The 16,115-nt window shown below is 45.7% G+C and overlaps 1 protein-coding gene and 1 long non-coding RNA gene across 2 annotated transcripts in view; both read right to left on the reverse strand.

Annotated features, from left to right (window-relative positions):
- PRKG2 (protein kinase cGMP-dependent 2) overlaps positions 1-10,541 on the reverse strand; it is a 69,644-nt gene extending 59,103 nt beyond the window's left edge. Inside the window, exons 1-2 of the mRNA XM_083398343.1 lie at positions 10,198-10,541; positions 4,026-4,559 (exon numbers count right to left, since the gene is read on the reverse strand). Coding sequence (XP_083254469.1) covers positions 4,026-4,546 — 521 coding nt within the window. The 5' untranslated portion in view covers positions 4,547-4,559; positions 10,198-10,541. The remainder of the gene's footprint in view (positions 1-4,025; positions 4,560-10,197) is intronic.
- LOC310657775 overlaps positions 1-16,115 on the reverse strand; it is a 144,477-nt gene that overhangs the window by 110,424 nt on the left and 17,938 nt on the right. The gene's annotated exons all lie outside the window — the stretch shown is intronic.

Here is a 16,115-nt window from a genome sequence, read left to right on the forward strand (position 1 = left end):
CCACAGAACTCTTAGAATTATGTCGCTGTGAAACCATAATGTCCTAAAATCCAGGGCAAAGAAACTTGTTTCCTTTTATATTTTGGGTTCCAAATAAAAGCACAAGAGCTTAATAATCCATATAATTATTATTTACCACATTAACAGCCCTATCGCTTAGGCTTTTGTTATACATTTAGCCCATGCATTTTAACTTTCTGACTTGCTACACACAGTAGAGGTATACAACTGTTTTGGTTTGATATGAGAAGCAAGATTTCTCAAATGTTTGAAAGATGGCTTCCTGGCACCTATAACTCCCCTATTAATCTTAATTCAAAGGAAACGGCAGAGGGTGCAAGGTTAGGAAACTGGAAAAAAAAATACCTGCTTGTCTATGGCTCTCTCATGTGGCCAGTGGCAATTTAATGCTGTTAACTTCAGGTGGTGAGCAGCTATCCACCTTATTGCTCTGTCTGCAGCTCCTGGGGAAAGGCCCCAAAGGGGAAAACAAAAACCTGCTATTGTAGAATCTTCCTGGCTTTACCATGCAGATTTGAGTTTCTTTCCAGTGGAATCCAAACTGCAGCAGAATTTCGTTATGTAGTCTCCAGAGCTAATTGCACTGCAAATTCAGTTATAACCCACAGGAGTCATGGCCTCTTTCCATAACTAGTGGACAAAGGATATGTTTGCGACCCAGAGGACCAATGGTGCTCCAGTTTCCCTACAACGGTGCTGAATACTTGTGGCCAAAGAACTGGGACTGAGTCTCTGAAAATCCCAATGCCCTAAATGGAGGCAATGGCAGAGAACAAAAAAATGCAACTGTTAGTTCCTAGTTCCTAATTCTTGTAGTGCATAGCCTGTTTTAAGCTGAAACTGCTTTTGTCTTACCAAAAATATACATCCAACAAGTGTGTCACCAGCTTCCCTCTTCAAAAAAGTGATTATATTATATTATTATTATTTAGTCACTGAGTACAATGAACCACACAATAAAAACCTAAAAAACCACATCCATACAAAGACAGGTCTTACGAAACCTATCCCACGAAAAAGAGGTGACAGGTACTTGAAACTGCTCAAATTAAAAGCGCAAATCCCAGGGAAAAGGAGAAAACAATTTTCTTGTTGTTAAAAATAGATAAAGATGGTGCCATGTGAGTCTCCCCGGAGAGAATTCCACAACCAGGGAGCCACCACTGAAAAGGCCCATTCAATGCTCTGTCTAAAATAGGCTCTAGTCAACATACAGGGAAGTAGTTCTGGACACTGCCTTAATTGGGTGAGACATAGTCTCACAAAGTCTGTGAGTGCTGAGACCTAGGAACTAACTCTGGAGTGAATGAGGCAGCCTTAAAGAACAGTTCCAGAAGAGCATAGTGAGTGGGGAAGAAGACAAAAAAGAAAATGAGCGCTTTAATTGATAGTGTGTCCTGGAACAGAATGATACAACATCAAAAGTCTTTAGTGCACATGAATTCTTACTAGCCTATCTGCTCAAACAGACCTATGCCAGCCAGTGGCGTTGCGTGGGTTGTCAGCACCCGGGGCAAGGCAAGTAATTTGCGCCCCCCGCTGCACTGTCCCTCCCCCAGATAGTCCCTCACTCTCTCTCCGCACCGCACCGCATGCCTGGCACCCCCCCCCCCCACAGTGGGCAGCGACCTGGCGGCTCGGATCGGATTTGCACAGCCAGCACTGCAGTGAGAGAGAGTGAGTGAGCCAGGTAGGGGCAGAGAGCTGCGAGTGCGAGCGCGCCCCCCCCCCAAATGTTGCGCCCGGTGCGGCCGGGCCCCCCTGCACCCCCATGCTACGCCACTGATGCCAGCCATCTGTGGTGCACCGAGGACCTGAGAAGAAAAGAATAAACTCTCCCAGTTTACAAACGCTTCTCTGCTTCAGGGTCTGAAAGCAATTCTTAGAAGGGCAACAGATGAATGGGTATTTGAAAGCCTGGGTTAATACTTAGTTTTTTTCTGCGCAGTAACAGGCACCATCCAGAAAAACCTGTCTGTTGTGCACAGCCAGCACTATTATTACAGAAATAAATTTGATGGGCAATAAACAAACACACAGTTTAAGACACACATTTAAGCATAATCTACCACACCCATTTGCAAACACCAAATGGGCATTATTGAGGGGAGCACCAACCACCACCTCCCCATTTTGGACTCCTCTTTATGAGTACTGAAGTCTCACATGCACTAGTTCACAAGCCTTGCACACAAGCTGTTTCTCACCCCACCCCAGCCTTTCCCTCTTGTCCAACTATAGGCAAGTTCCTCGGAGACAGACGCTCCTTTTCTCTCGTCATCTGTGCTCCGAAGAATTATAGCTTTGCTGTGGCAGCATGAACAAAAAAGGCATTCTCTTACGCTCAAGGTATGCCTCTTAACTAAACAACAAAGTACAGCGAGGCAGGGTGATCCCAAGGTCGCCCTGAAAGCCCATGCCAGCTATGAAAGCCCAGGGCACATTGTGGTGCAATCTTTTCCTGTCCCAGATGCGTTGCTCTTCTTGCAGCAAATGTTCTTAGAGAGGAGGCGACTGAAAATGCATTCCTCTGCACAACCTCAGAGCCTTCGCCCCTTTCAGCTGCTCAGCGGCAGACAGGGAGGGAAATCAGAGGGCTAGGGGCAAATCTGGCTGCATGAGGCATTCAAACCTCCACACACACTTCTGGCAGCCTACCGGTTCCTTGCCCAAATTATATAAACAACCACAAGTGTGCATATAAAACAGCAGCATTAGAGCTGTCTCACACACTTACAGCTATCATGGCAGCAGACAACTATCCTGTGAAGGATCAAGGTGGATAAAAAAATCAATGATTATTTTTTTAAAAAAAAAAAACAGATTTTTTAAATTTAAATGGGATTTTAAAAAAAATTAAATCAGATTTTTAAAATGAATTGCTTTTGGAGGAATTGCTTTTCTATTTAAGTTACATTATAGTCCAAAGGCTATTCATCAGGAAATAGGGATTTATTTTAAGTTTTTCATGTTTGCTAAAACTCAGTCTAAGGTGTTTGTTTTTTATTTTTTTTAAATTGTTTAACCACATCAGTTAACAAACATGGATACATATGCTATAATGTTCTTGTTTGAGTGAAATAAATAAATGAAACCTTCACCTGGTTGTGAATATTAAGATTATACCAGTAAGAATGAGTCTTTCTGTAAAAGAAAAAAGATTAAAATCAAGTCTTACTGACTAGTGATTTAAATCAATTTGACTTAAATCATGATTTAAATCAAGACACAAGATTTACCCACCCGGGAAGAATGGCAGATGAAGCTGATGGACTACATGGAATTGGCGGAAATGACTGGCAGAATCCGAGACCAGGGAGAAGAGTCGATGGAGGAAGATTGGAAAAAATTCAAAGTATATTGACAGAAACACTGCAAAATTAATGAATGTTAGAAGAATGCTGGAAAGAAGCTATATCGTTTTAGTAGAAATGTTATAATGAATTAAGCAAAAATTGATTGTTAATGGGCCAAAGTGGAAAATTTAAAGTTAGATTGTGTTAAGATAAACTATAGAACAAAAAATTGAGAAAGATGGAAAGGATTTGCTGAAATAGCTAATTGAACTAGAATACAAAAAAGGGAGGTGTGAGGAGGTCAATGAAACAAGTAAATGAAAGGTAAAGATATGGAAATTGGATGCGTTTTTAAATGTTTTTGTTTTTCTTGTTGTTTTGATGTATTGTTTTTTCTGGTTTTTTAAAATTATTTTTGATGTATTCTTTGTTAAATTCTTCATTGTTTTTTTTCTTTTTTTCTGTAACTATTAAACTTTTAATAAATATTATTTTAAAAATAATAATAAATTGCCCCCTCCTGACCCAAAAAAAATTAAAAATAAATAAATCATGATTTAAATCAGTTTGACTTAAATCATGATTTAAATCAGTTTGACTTAAATCGATTTGACTTAAATCAAACCCACCCTGTGAAGGATGCACCTAGCCATGCATACTTTGGTGTGCACACCAATCGCCCCAGCGCAGCGCAGTGTGTCCTCTCACCTTGAGGCCTTTCTGACTCTCGCCTTTTCGAAGGAGAAGCGAGGCTGCTCGCTCAAGTCGTACGTCCGGCTCGTGGGCTCGGCAGACACGCCTTCCTTCGCGCCTCTCCTCCTGTTGCTGCAGGGGGCTGCATGGTTGGCCCTGGGCGCTTCTTTAAGAGGGGAGAAGAGGAAGGGGTTTGCCCCCTGGGTGTCCACAACATCCTGCAGCTTGTTGAGCTGGATGCATTTGCACTTCAGCTCTTCGGTGAGGTCGGCAATGGTCCGGGTTTGCTTCGCCAGCTGCTCCTGCAGCTCGATGATGTGGTAGTTCCTCTCATGAAGCTCTTCTTCCTGCCTCTTCAACTCCCTCTCAAGCTCCCAGATCTTGCTCCTCAGAATATCCGCCGCACCTGTGATGGTACTGATGTTCAGTCCTGGGTCTTTCAAGAACTTGCTGCTCCCTGAGCAGCCCAGAGGGCAGTTTCCCACATGGCTGTCTGGCCTCTTCAGGTACTTGTGTTTCACTGACCCATTTCCCATTTGGGCAGGTGACCTGGACAAAGGGAAAAGAAATAAACCCAGTTCAAAACCCTCGCTGTGATAAGGGGATCAAACAAACGGAGCATTGTTTACCTGAAAGGCGAATGCTAAGACTGTCAGGTTTTCTCACTGCACAGAAAGAAAACTTCAATCCTTTCCCCCCTCTTTTTAAAAAATAAATCCATCTAGCTGGAAGTCAGCTTATGTGCCGCTGTGCATTTCAAACCGACGTCTCATGCAACCTGCTGCTGCTCTTGTTGAGCATTCCAAAGAATTTCACACATTGAAACTGAAATTCTGGTGTCAGGCTGCTAGAAGGAAATAAAACCAAATAGCAACATTGGAAATGTGGGAGGTGGGGGGAAAATAGAAAGGAAAGGTCAACTTTCTGCTGCAAGAAAGCTACTGGTGTGGTTTTGAAAAAGTAGCAATTATGTTTTGATGTTTAAGTCCAAATCTCTCTCTCTCTCTCTCTCTCTCTCTCTCTCTCTCTCTCACACACACACACACACACACACACACAAAACAAACAAACAAACAAACAAACAAACACATGTGCCAATGACAGAACTGGAGCATCATTTCAGCTTGCAAACATGAAATGTTGAGCTACCAAACCTACACATGGCTGAAAAATAGATGAGAGCTGTACCATCTACACTATGACTTTCTCTAAAGAATCCTAGGGAACTATCGGTTTCCCACCATAACTTAGACCAGAGGTCAGCAACCTTTTTCAGCCATGGGCCAAACTTTGTGGGGGGCCAGACTATATTTTGAAGGGGGAAAAAATGAACGAATTCCTGTGCCCCACAAATAACCCAGAGATGCATTTTAAATAAAAGCACACATTCTACTCATGTAAAAACATGCTGATTCCCGGACCATCCGGGGGTTGGATTGAGAATGAGATTGGGCCGCATCTGGCCCCCAGGCCTTAGGTTGCCTATCCCTAACTTAGACAGTTGTTGCATGAGGATCTGGGTCTCAGGTAGTAACCCCCATCCCCTTTCCATGGGCATCTGTAGTCAAGGATCAGACTTGGGAGCTTCTTGCATAATAAGCTTGAGCTGTTTCGCTGCTCTCACCTAGGGCTGCTTCAGTACTGGGCTATATAGCATAGCAAGTCCTGGATTTCATGGAAGGCAGGCAGGTAGTCAGAGGCTGCGTCAGACTCTTGGTGTCTGCAAAGTTTCCTATCCCAGAAACTCAGGAAGGTGCCTTATACAGAGCCAGACCACTGGCCCATTTAGCTCACTGGCTGGCAGACTCCTGATCGCCAGGGTTTCAGGAAGCAGTCTCTCCCATCTCAACCTGGAGATGTCAGGGACTGAACCTGGGACCTTGTGCATACAGGGCAGATGTTCCACCACAGAGCTGGGGACCCTTTCCCTAACCTTTCCTTGCCTCTCCCTCTTTTCTTGCTCCTGTCTGCTCCAGCATGGGGAGGTTGTGACACAGGAGACTCCCAATCTCACTACTTCTCCAGCTCTCCTCTGAAATTATGGTGGCCCTTTGGACACCCAAAATGGAGACCCTGTGTGGTTTCTCCCAACATCTCCCAGGAAGACTGAAGCCCACTCTTCCACAGAACTGCCAGCAAGGTGCTGGTGTTGCCTCCTGGGCCATTATTACTGTGCCATCGGCTCTTCCTTATCTTTCTCCATTCAAAAGGGCTTGTTCCCACACACACAAGGGATGCAAATGTATGTTGTGTGCAGTTTGGTGAATGCTCATGGTGCAGCCACACTGGGACTCAGACTGCTCATGGATAGCCTGTAGCTTATGCCTGCAACTGTGTCGAGGCCTGAGCTATGGAGGCCTGGAAGAGCAGTGCAATAGGTTCTTCTTCCTTACGAACACTCTCTCTTTGTGTGTGTACATGAGAAAGAGAGAGCTCTGCAACATTATCTCAGTGCCATCGACGCACGTTGATTTGTGACTTCCGTGAATGGCTAGCAGGGATGTCACTGTGATTGATGGGTGGCAATGAAGTTGCAAAGGACTCTGTGGGCTGTTGTTGTTGCTCTGCAGACTCTCATGCTGTTTTGCTGCTGGAGGAGCATAGCTCGCTGTTTCCAGTGAACCACCAAAAGCCTTGGCAAAGCACCGCCACAAGCCCAGCTGCAGAATGAGCCTGCTCATTCTGCTCTCTGTATTACTGCACAAGTTATCCGGGTTCTAAAATATGCATGTCATTATTTATAGATTTGCATCTATTCTGGGCTGCACGTCTGGGCTAGAGAAAGGAAAAGTTAGTGCGGAAATAGCATTGTTTGGGGTAGTTTGGACCACATGGCTTTCAGCCGATTGGTCCTGTATCTCAATGATGGGGGGGGGCTTGCTTAAGAGCAGGTCACACACACACCGCATCACTTACGGGGGGGGGGGGCGTGTCAGTGAAACAATGTCAGGCGCCTTTGTGGCACCTGAATTGTGATGTTCCGGTAGCAGGATTTTAACCAATGTTGTCAGCAGTAATGGGAACACTGTGTGTGTTTATGACAAAAGTGTCTCTCAATAAATGTAAATGAACTGTGAAAAAGACTGTGAATTGGAAGCGGAGGTGATAGGTGTAGCTTTCCCTGTTTTGTAACACAAAAAAATCCTTAATAAAAAGTAATTAAAAAGAGAGAGAGAGAGAAACAGTTGTGCAAAAATTCGGGTCCCTAGAAGCCATTTGGAACTTAAAAGATGAACTTGGCAACTGGCTCCATGCATAGCTGTAAACGTTTTCCTTTTTTTAAGGAAAATTCCCTTATTCCAAATAGGATTCCTTGCAAGAAAAGGGAAAAGTTGACAGCTATGGCTCCATGTGTAGCCGTGGAGCATAGGAGCGAAGGGAGATTATGTCAAGTCTGAACACAGACCCCCTAAAGGTGGTGACCCTATACCAGCAAAATATGGCTAGCTTCCTACCTTTTGCAACAATTTTTGCACTATTCTTGCAAAATGCCCGACGTGAGCTAAGTTGAAGCATACATTTATATCCCGAGTCGCCAAGTCTCTTCCCAAAAGGTTCAAGCTGACAGACACAAGACTTCTCATTTCATCCTCAACAGAGTCCTGTGAGGAGGTTAGGTTGACTGGTCCAAAACGGACCAGAAAAATTTGTGGTTCTCACTGGAGCCAACCAGATGCCGGTGGGAAACCCACAGGCAGAAACTGAGCACAACAGCACCCTCCCTAGTTGTGATTCTCAGCAGCTGGTATTGTGAGACATACCCCTTCTGACAGTGGAAGAGCCTGCATAGCTCAGTTAGAGCGTGGTGCTGATAAAGCCAAGGTTGCAGGTTCGATCCCCATATGGGACAGCTGCATATTCCTGAATTAAAGGGGGTTTAAGAAGATCTTCAAGGTCCCTCTCAACTCTATGCCTAGGAATCTTTCATAGTCCAATCCTCCATGAATTTCTCTCATCGTCTTTTAACAGCCAACTGAGCTTGTGGTCATCACAACCTCTTGTGGGAGCAAATTCCTTCATTTTGCACTGCCCTTCACTGTGCAAAGAACTATTGCAGAATCATAGAATCCTAATAATAATAATAATAATAATAATTTATTATTTGTACCCCGCCCATCTGGCTGGGTCTCCCCAGCCACTCTGGGCAGCTTTCAACAAAGATTAAAAATACATTAAAATGTCACACATTAAAAACTTCCCTGAACAGGGCTGCCTTCAGATGTCTTCTAAATGTCAGGTAGTTGTTTATCTCTTTGACATCTGATGGGAGGGTGTTCCACAGGGCGGGGGCCCCTGCCGAAAAGGCCCTCTGCCTGGTTCCCTGTAGCTTTGCTTCTCGCAATGAGGGAACCGCCAGAAGGTCCTCAGCGCTGGACCTCAGTGTCCGGGCAGAACGATGAGGGTGGAGATGCTCCTTCAGGTATACTGGGCCTGATTATGCAGAGTCAGAAGGAACCGTGAGGGTCATCTAGTCCAACCCCCTACAGCAATGCAGGGATCTTTCACCCAACATGGCGCTCAGACCCAGAACCTTGGAATTAAGAGTCTCGTGCTCTATCGACTGAGCTATTTGCACTGCCATTCCTGAACCTTCCACATGGCCAATTTGGGTGGGTTTGAGCAGTTGAATGGGAATTTGAACCTGTGCCTACCCGGTCCAAGTGTGACACTCTGCAACACATGGACTTGCATACTAAAGAACTCCGAAAAAGCAGAGCCACTTCAGCTTTTCCAGAAGGGTCGATTTGCCCCCCCCCCCCCTCACCTCTAACAGTGACACTAAATAGCTAATAAACCATTGATAATGGCCATATAGAGAACAGGAGCTTGCTGGTCTGAAAACTCTTCCATCTCTCTTCTTTGCTGCTATGCTATTTAATTAACCAACACAGGGACCAGTGTGTGATCAAGTCACATCAGATCTCCATCTCCTCCTCTCCCCTATCCTGCAGAAGGAACAAGGATACATGTGCTTTTAGCTCCAAGCAAATAGCTCCATACTACTGCCCTTCCTGGAGGTGATACAATTACTATAATCTCTCCCATCAGTGGTTATTTAATCTATGCATATAGGCATGTTATATAAACTTGATTTCCCCCATTATATACCAACAGAAAAGGAGAAAGCCACCGGCATACAAACATACATACATTTTCAGCACTGACACTTGAGTGAAGCCCCCACCCCGTTCTCTCCCCCCCTCCCTCTCCCATGGAAAAAGAAACACGAAATAACATCCCACTTTGTACATGAAACCCTAACACACAATAAAGTGTTTTTTTCATTATCACCTTGAGATGGTGGTTCAGAAGGCAATTAATAAATCAGTGGTAGTAACAGGAACAATAAATAGCAGGATGAGATAAAGCTGGAATGAAGTCCCTCAGACATGTGACATGGTACTAAATGTCTTCTACATTAGCAAAATCCTAGCTCCAGCAATGAACACGGGGGGAATGCCAGGACTCAGAAAAATCTGTATGCATTTTGAGCTTTAAACATGTCGCACTCCAGAGAAGCCCGCTATTCCTAGCTTCCAGCACATATCTCTCCCCCAGCAGACAACTGCATGCCCAACATCGCATAGTTGTGAAGTTCCCCCCTCCCCTCTCTTATTGCACATAGATGGAGAGCAACCTCAACATCTTTCGCCCACCCTTTCTGCTGGAGCCGTACGATGTAGGTGCAAATAAAGTAAATAATAATTGTGGTATTGCTCTCAGCTAGGTCAATTAATAAATTGTCAAGAGCTGGGTCCCCAACACACACACACACACACACGCCAGATTCAATCAATGCACGCTTCAGGTAGCGCAGAATTGCTGTTTTAAAAATGCACATTTGCAGTTCTAGTTATCCAGGGTTAATTAATGCAATCACCTGCTTTGCAAACAGAAGGTCCCAGATCAAAACACACACACACACACACACACACCCCGCATCTCCAGGTAGTGCTGGGAATATTCCCAGCCTGAAATTCTGGAGAGCCCCTGCCGGCCAGTGTAGACAACACTGACTCGAGTGAAGGCAGCATTCTCCGGGATGCGTATGCACACGCAACCAGCGGGTGCACACGTGAAGCGTCAACGCGCGTCTGGACCCCGATTTCTCCCCCCGAGCCTCCATCCGCTCGTCTCCAAGAGCCAGGCTCGCCCGGCAACCTTCGCCCGCTTCGGCGGCACTCACCTGCCCGGTCAGCCCTGGCTCCGGCCACTGCCTTTCCAGGGACGCAGCCGGCCTCTTGCCCGGAGCCGCGGGGCCCAGAGAGACAGAGGAAGGCGGGCGGGCGCGGAGGCTGCGAGGGACGGGCAGCGCGTTCTGCGGGCACCGCCGCCGCCGCCTCCTAGCTCCAGCCGCGGCTGCTTGCAAGAGGCGGAGGTGGCAAGGGCTGCTGCCTGCCTGCCTCTCTCTCCGGCGCGCAGGGGAGGGAAGGGGAGGAGAGCGCAGGCAGGAGCCGCCTCCTCGTGCCAGCCCCGCCGCTTGCCCTTCGCTCGAGGCCGGGAAGGAGGGAGGGAGGAAGGGGAGCCGGCTTGCTTGGCGCTCGGCGGGGATAGGAGCCCCGCCACCGCGGCCGCGCATCCCCCGGGCCCGCGCGCCAGGCTGCTTGAATCCCCGGAGAGCGCGCAGCGGCGCATAGCTAGAGAGGAGGAGAAGGGGAAAGGAGCTGTCCAGCAGGGTTCACATGTGCAGAAGGTCAGCCTCTCCCTGCAACCCGCCACTCAGCTAGCGGGGACTTGAACGTGTGAACGCGCCACCAGCGCAGAGAAACAGGGCGAGCAGCCACCCGGAAAGGGCTGGGCTTTTCCATCAACTGGCCCCCAAGAGCTTTTCGCTGGGGTAGGCCGTTCACACGTTCGGTTGCTGCCAGGGTTTAAAAAGGAAGCCACGTAGTGCTGAGATGTGTGTGACCGAGAACGTGTGAATGGGTTCTCGGTCTTGTGTTGGAACCCATATGGAACTGATGTTGACTTGAGTTGTGTGGGTGATGACCCATTTCACACATGCAGCTTGGTGCTGGAGGGTGACACGGCTGAGCATTGTGCAAGCGTCTGTGTCCCAGCTTGGAATGCTCTTCCCAGAAATGGGGTTGCCACCTCTGCCTGTGACTTTTAAAGTTTATTTCACATGTTATAGAATTGTAAACCCCTCTGTGGGGTTTGTTTGGATGGATGGAGGTTGGTATATAAATTTAATAAACAATGACAATAATAATTTATATACTGGGAAGTAACTTGCAGACTTCTGTGTAGGTTGTCACAACTATTTCAAACACTACAGTTCCCATAGTTTATGGGTGGGGGGGGGGCTTTAAATGTGCTTTAAATATATGGTATGCATGTAGCCTCTGCCTTCACTTTAATGTAAAAGGTAAAGGTAAAGGTACCCCTGCCTGTACGGGCCAGTCTTGCCAGACTTCTAGAGTTGTGCGCTCATCTCACTCTATAGGCCGGGGGCCAGCGCTGTCCGAAGACACTTCCGGGTCACGTGGCCAGCGTGACATCGCTGCTCTGGCGAGCCAGAGCCGCACACGGAAATGCTGTTTACCTTCCCGCTAGTAAGCAGTCCCTATTTATCTACTTGCACCCGAGAGTGCTTTCAAACTGCTAGGTTGGCAGGCGCTGGGACCGAACAACGGGAGCACACCCCGCCGCGGGGATTCGAACCGCCGACCTTTCGATCGGCAAGCCCTAGGCGCTGAGGCTTTAACCCACAGTGCCACCCGCGTCCCTCACTTTAATGTAGGAGTCCTCAAATTGTTCCGTAAAATTCTTCTAATTGCTGCCACTGATCAAAACAGAGTGCTGTCCAAGCAATCTAACTCTAATAGGAGCATTCCTCAGAGGCCTGCCCTACCTTCCCCCCTCTCTCTCATTATATTTTGTTCTAATTAAAAATGACAAAGTTATTACATAAAATGCACTAATTGTGCCTTTTTCTGCTTTTTTGGTACCTGGGAATGCAAATCCTGTGGATGATACAGTGAGAATTATGAAAGGAGGGGGGGGGAGGAAGAAATGGGTCATATAAAAACTTTCCATAATTAAACTACTTTGTGCAGAAGGATATTGACAAGGAAACAAACAGCAGTAGGCCTCCTTTCTTAGGTTGGAACTACATGTGAGGTTAAGGGACGCAGGTGGCGCTGTGGGTTAAACCACAGAACCTAGGGCTTGTCGATCAGAAGGTCGGCGGTTCAAATCCCCGCAACGGGGTGAGCTCCCGTTGCTCGGTCCCTGCTCCTGCCAACCCAGCAGTTCGAAAGCACGTCAAAGTGCAAGTAGATAAATAGGTACCACTCTGGCGGGAGGGTAAACAGCATTTCTGTGCACTGCTCTGGTTCACCAGAAGCGGCTTAGTCATGCTGGCCACATGACCTCGGCCAGTAAAGTGAGATGAGCGCTGCAACCCCAGAGTCATCCGCGACTGGACCTAATGGTCAGGGGTGCTTTTACCTTTTAGGCAAACTAAGGCTTGAGTAGAATGTGTTGACGTGCTTTCGAACTGTTATGTTGGCATCCTTCTATTTTGCAAATTTTATAGTGAAGAACGAGTTCAATTTATTTTGCCGCTTTTATCAAAATTTATACCCCATCAACATTATTTGGAATCCTCCCCCGAAATTTTACGAAAATACCTTCTGGAAGATTCCTCAAGCTCAATATCATATGAGGTGGACAAATTCTGCACTTTGGTAATCAGGAAGCGTAAATCTCTTCTGTTGAATGGCACAATGTGAAGTTCCCTTGTGTAATCCTTTTGCTTTTTTTTCTGATGCCATTGTTGAATTCTCTTTGTCTGATCTTGTGGTGTTTAGTGTTACTGGCTTTTGCCGCAATAAAACTTGAACTTGGAGTTGGCAGGAGCTGGGACCGAGCAATGGGAGCTCACCCCGTGGCGGGGATTTGAACCGCCGACTTTCTGATCGGCAAGCCCAAGGCTCTGTGGTTTAGACCACAGCTCCACCCATGCCCCCAGTGCCACCCATGGTCTATCTACTCCAGCAGGAGCCCACTCTCCTCTTGTGCTCCCAAGCAATTGGTATTCAGAGGCTTACGACCTCTGATAACACATGTTATAATGGACATTCATCATGGAAAGCCGTATCCGCCAAGACTTTCTCCGATCCTCTTTGAAAGCAGTCCAAGTTGTTGGCCATTTCAATGTCTTGTGGCAGTGAGTTCCACAGCTGTGTGAAGAAATACTTCCATTTGTCTGTCCTAAATCACCCACTGTATTTGCAGTTATGAGAAAGGGAGGAAAACCTCTGTCTAGCCACTTTCCCCCCACAATGCATAATTTTAAACACCTCTCCTTCCACCACCACCTTCTACCTACAAGAAAAAGCTGTACATGCTGTTAGGTGCAGTGACCAGAATTAACACAATATTCCAAGTGTAGTTGCGTCATAGATTTATATAAAAGCATTACGATACTGGCAGTTTTATTTTCAATTCCTTTCCTAATGTTCCCAAGCGTGGAATTTACCCTTTCCATAGCCACCACAAACTGGTCAACATTTTCATTTAGCCAGACCTCTGAAGTCATTCCTGGTCATTTAAAACCAGTTCACACCCCATTAGCAAATATGTGAAGCTAGAAAATTTTTGTGTGTGCCTTTCTTCACACTGCTCACATTGAATTATATTTTAATACCCCAAATCCCTTTTTAAAATGCTGCATCACAATGAACGCTTTTCAGCCCTCCGATCTTAGGGGAAAGTTACCTATTTTTGCTAGAAGACCAGCAATTTCACTTTCAAGTTCTTTAAGACTGCCACGTGCACATGATTATTTGTTCGTTTTGAATTTCTCAGTAAGGCCTGTTACACGCAATGGTTCTGTGGAGGAGCCTCCTTGTTGCCCTATCATACCACTTTAAATAGTCATGCCTTCCCCCCCCCCCACAAAGAATCATGGGAATCATGGGAATTGCAGCTTGTTAAGGGTGCTGATCATTGCTAGGAGACACCCTAATTCCCCTCACAGTGTTACAATTCTCAGACTTCCCTGGAAAGAAGGATTGATTTTCAAATCACTCTGGGAATTGTAGCTCTGTAAGGAAAACGGGTATCCTAACATTTTGCATTTCAATATTTAGGTTTCCGAGTGATGAAAAATCCTGCTGTTGTTGTTGAATAGGATGCCCCTATTTTCACTGGAGAAATGTTGGAGGGTATGTTATTGGCATTTTGGTGTATATATATATATATATATATATATATATATATATATATATATAGTAAAGGACTCCTGGACGATGAAGTCCAGTCCAATTATTAGACCCATCTGACTGGGTTGCCTCAGCCATTCTGTGCAGCTTTCAGGATATATAAAAACACAGTATAACATTAAACATTAAAAAAACACCTTTCCTACACTTGATCTTAGCCAAAAGGCCAAGAAACCTTTCCTATATAGGGCCGCCTTCAGATGTCTTCTAAAGTTACTTATCCCCTTGTATTGGGGATCTCATACATGAGCTTCCAACATTTTTCTGATGAAGACAGGGACATTCTATTCAACAATAACAATTTTACTATTTATACCCCATCCATCTGACTGGGTCCCCCCAGCCATTCTGGGCAGCTGCCAACATAATAGAATATTTAACATTGTAAAACTTCCCTATACAGGACTGCCTTCAGATGGTTTGGGGGTTGGATAACTCCATACCCTCCAATATTTCTCCGATGAAAATAGGGACGTCCTAAGGAAAAGTGGGACATTCCGGGATCAAATCAGAAACTGGGACGACTTCTCTAAATCAGGGATGTCCCTGGAAAATAGGGACACTTGGGGAGTCTGGGAGTGGAGGATAAATCTGATTCCGTTCACCTTTAAAGGTGAACCTACCTAATCTGCACTTTCCAAAACAATACAAGAAGCAAAAATGCAACCATCTTTTGAAATCCGCACATCTCCGAATTTTGCAATGTTGTTCTTACACCAAGTAATGTGTACAAAGATGCATATACTAAGAGAGGGTGTGCATTTAAATGCATGTATCTGTGAAAATGCGGGTGGCGCTGTGGGTAAAAGCCCCAGCGCCTAGGGCTTGCCGATCGAAAGGTCGGCAGTTCGAATCCCCGCGGCGGGGTGCGCTCCCGCTGTTCGGTCCCAGCGCCTGCCAACCTAGCAGTTCAAAAGCACTCCCGGGTGCAAGTAGATAAATAGGGACCGCTTACTAGCGGGAAGGTAAACGGCGTTTCCGTGTGCGGCTCTGGCTCGCCAGAGCAGCGATGTCACGCTGGCCACGTGACCCGGAAGTGTCTTCGGACAGCGCTGGCCCCCGGCCTCTTGAGTGAGATGGGCGCACAACCCTAGAGTCTGTCAAGACTGGCCCGTACGGGCAGGGGTACCTTTACCTTTTTTACTATCTGTGAAAATATACCAAAATTGCATACAAAAATGTGTTTATTGGGAGGAATATGCAGGAAAATGCTGCTGAATTTTCACGAGGGTTTAAACAACCACCACCACCCGCAAATTCATAGAATCGTAGAATTGTAGAGTTGGGAGGGACCAGTAGGATCATCTAGTCCAACCCCCTGCTGCAGAAATGTGGAAAACTGGAATTAAAATGGGGAAAATAAGAAAGAGAAAACTGAAACAGACAGATCCATCCATCCTTAGTGGTAACAAGAGGAAATTGAAATGTACAGAACAAATTATATATGTTCACACGTCAAATTAGCTAAGAAATATATCAAGCATTTTCTTATACAAATAATATGCATTAAAATTATTTAAACAATTAAAATTATTATTATTTAATTATCTCCCTATCCATAGGACTTATGACCAGACTGCACAAAATAAAGTCAGCCACAGATTGACTTTGCCCTGGAAAGAGGTCTGGTGGGTTGAATGCCTTCTGATCCATCACAGAACATTAGCACAAAATGCTGCAGAATTGTACTTTCATTATCTACTTGGGAATCATGATTAGTTATTAGCAACCACTGGCAAAAAATAATAATCCAGAAATGTCCCAGTGTTTACAACGACATTATAAACCAACAGCTTTTCGTAACAGCAACAGAAGGCACAAAGCACTGAAAGATTATTTACAAAAATGAGCTCCCTTCCTGAATTTGTCACAG

The sequence above is a fragment of the Podarcis tiliguerta genome (assembly GCF_965153285.1).
Source record: "Podarcis tiliguerta genome assembly, chromosome: 9".
Lineage (NCBI taxonomy): Eukaryota > Metazoa > Chordata > Lepidosauria > Squamata > Lacertidae > Podarcis > Podarcis tiliguerta.